At 53.2% G+C, this 2661-nt stretch overlaps 1 protein-coding gene across 1 annotated transcript; it reads left to right on the plus strand.

Moving 5' to 3' along the window:
- The first annotated feature begins 333 nt into the window (after nucleotides 1-333).
- On the plus strand, nucleotides 334-1842 carry LOC100191873 (Zinc finger protein ZAT9). The gene has a single exon (NM_001137297.1). The coding sequence runs from the start codon at nucleotides 526-528 to the stop codon at nucleotides 1549-1551; it is 1026 nt and encodes a 341-aa protein (NP_001130769.1). The 5' UTR covers nucleotides 334-525; the 3' UTR covers nucleotides 1552-1842.
- The last annotated feature ends 819 nt before the right edge of the window (nucleotides 1843-2661 follow it).

The raw sequence follows: 2661 nt of genomic DNA on the forward strand, positions 1-2661 counted from the left end.
CAGCACGCCCAGATCCTATTGATCTCCGTATTCAATCCTGCCAGTTATGCGGATGCAAATTTCTTCTCTCTCTCTCTATTTACAGGCCACGGCGTTTGCTTGGAGCAGTTATTTTCTGCTTATATTGTGGATCTTCAGTTTTTCAAGTGTCTCTTGAACGCCCCTAATTTTGGTAAAAGCCTGGCCCTGTGCTGTACGTATTTAAGCAACTTTCTCACCTCCTCCGATCCCACTCGTCCCTTCGTTGCTAGGTGGAGAAGACCGATGCTTGTCACCTACTCCTTTTTAGGTCCCACTACTCTCCCCTCTCACACTTCTTCCGCCTCTTTTCCCGTCAGATTATTGTTATCCTTGAGTGAGTGAGGCCCAAAGGCAGCAGCACGTACAGAGCAAGCGAAGGGAGAACTCAAGCGAGGGAGGCAGAGGGCGAAGCTAAGCAAGCAGCTAGCTGCTCACTGCTTGCTCTGTGCTGGTCGTTTGCTCTGTGCTGGTCGCGTTCCGTTTGCAGGAACTCCTTGCCTGGTGATGGACAGGCACACCTGCAGGCTCTGCTTCCGGCGGTTCCACAACGGCCGCGCGCTGGGCGGCCACATGCGCTCCCACGTCATGGCCGCGTCGTCGGCTGCAGCGCGCTCGCCGCTGCCGCGGCAGCAATCGCCGCCGTTCTCCCTGGCGTCCACCTCGTCGACGGAGATGGGCGACGGGCCGGCGCGGCAGAAGCCACTCGCGGCGCCGTGCGTCGCACGCGAGGGCGCCACGAAAGCGTTCGGCTTTCCTGGACTCTCCGGCGGCGGCAGGCCCGCCCGCGGCGAGTCTTCGGTCGTGCAGGACGGGGAGAGCGACACGGAGTCGTCCCCGCGGTTCGCCGTGAGCCGGCGACGCTCAAAGCGGGCGCGCCGGCGCGCGCCCCCGCCGGCGGTGGCGTCCTCCGATCCCGAGCAGCCAGCGAGCAGCGTCTCCGACGCGACGCCGGAGGAGGACGTGGCCATGTCGCTCGTCATGCTGTCCCGGGACTCGTGGACGCGGTCCAGATCCGGCTGGGGCCCGGCGAGCTCGGAGGCGGCGGAGCAGGACCACGACGACGACGGTGTCCGCTCGCTCGTCGGCGCGGACTATGCCGATCACGAGCACGGCGTCGCGCGCTCGGACCACGGCAGGCACCAGTGCGGCGCGTGCAGGAAGGTGTTCCGGTCGTACCAGGCGCTCGGCGGCCACCGCGCCAGCGTCAAGAGAGGAAAGGGCGGGTGCGTGCCGGTGCCGGTGCCGCCTCCCGCCGCGCCGTCGTCCAAGGCTCGCCGCGCCGAGAACGGCCCGGCGGTCCACGAGTGCCCGTTCTGCTTCCGCGTGTTCGAGTCGGGACAGGCCCTGGGCGGCCACAAGCGCGCGCACATGCCGTCCGGCGCGCCCGCCCCACGGCCCCCGTCCCCTTGGACGCCAGCGAAATGCGGCGACAGCTCCATGTCCATCGACCTCAACGTGCCGGCCGCGACGGACGACGACTTCGAGCTCTCCGCCGTGTACGACACCGAGTTCGGCGGCAACAGACAGTGAGGCCAGCTGCTGACCCGATCCGACCGATACTTACTGCTACGACGCCAACTTCAGACCGGCTGATGCTCTTGCGCAGCTGCTGCGGTAAAGGGCTTGGGTCCCTTCCAATCCATGCAAGAATTAGACGGAGAGTAACAGTTGAGCATTTTTTTTTGTTTTGTTTTGTTTTGTTTGGTCTGTTACTCCACTGCGATTGTTAGTCTGGCAGGTACGTACCTAAATTAGATGAGCAGTACATTCATATTATTTTCGTTCTCTTGTAGGAGTACCAAAAAATCGAAGTGGCCCATTACTTGGATTTTGTTATTGAGAAGTGCATTCACCATGTCCCATTTTAAACTCTGCTGCGTCCTTGAACCTCAAAGCACAACTGCACAGTATCATATAGTTAGTGGTGGATTTAGGAATGGAGGAAGTTACTAAGCCGACCACTGTGGCGCTGGTGGCTTGGTGTAACACCCAAAATCTTATGTTGGTAATTTAGGGCTTGTTCGTTTCTGTCGGATTGGTGGGTCGGAACGATTCCAAACCGGATTGCTTCTCTAATTTATATAAACTTTGATTGAGTGGAACGATTCCAGGTGCAATCCGACACAAACGAACAAGCCCTTAGAGAGATCTCCCAGAATACTTAGAATAAAATGACTTCTAAATAATAAATTCCTTCTTTATAAATTACGTTTTCCTAAAGCAAATAACTAGTAACATTAAAAGTTTGGTAATTCAAAACATAGATCCAAATTTGAACTTAAAGCTAAATAGAAAACATGAACAACAAATAGAGGAAGAACCTTTAATCTATCTAATTGTTCCCTTAAACACCCTTCAAAAATAAATATATGCATTTAAATTAAAATAGTTCGTGGTACATGTAATATATATTTGTTTTTTACTGTTTTAAAAGAAAATAAATAATGAAATTTAGAGTATACATTCCTAATGAGTATCTTATAAAAAAATATGTGTATGTGGTTTATATTTTGAGGCATGTACATAACCAAATATTAATATAAATATAATACAACATTTGCATTTTCATGCTGGAGTTTTATGTTGTGTATATTATCTTGAATTAAAAACTTGAACGCAAATTTGAATTTGAGAGGGGAA

The sequence above is a fragment of the Zea mays genome, chromosome 1 (assembly GCF_902167145.1).
Source record: "Zea mays cultivar B73 chromosome 1, Zm-B73-REFERENCE-NAM-5.0, whole genome shotgun sequence".
Taxonomy (NCBI): domain Eukaryota; kingdom Viridiplantae; phylum Streptophyta; class Magnoliopsida; order Poales; family Poaceae; genus Zea; species Zea mays.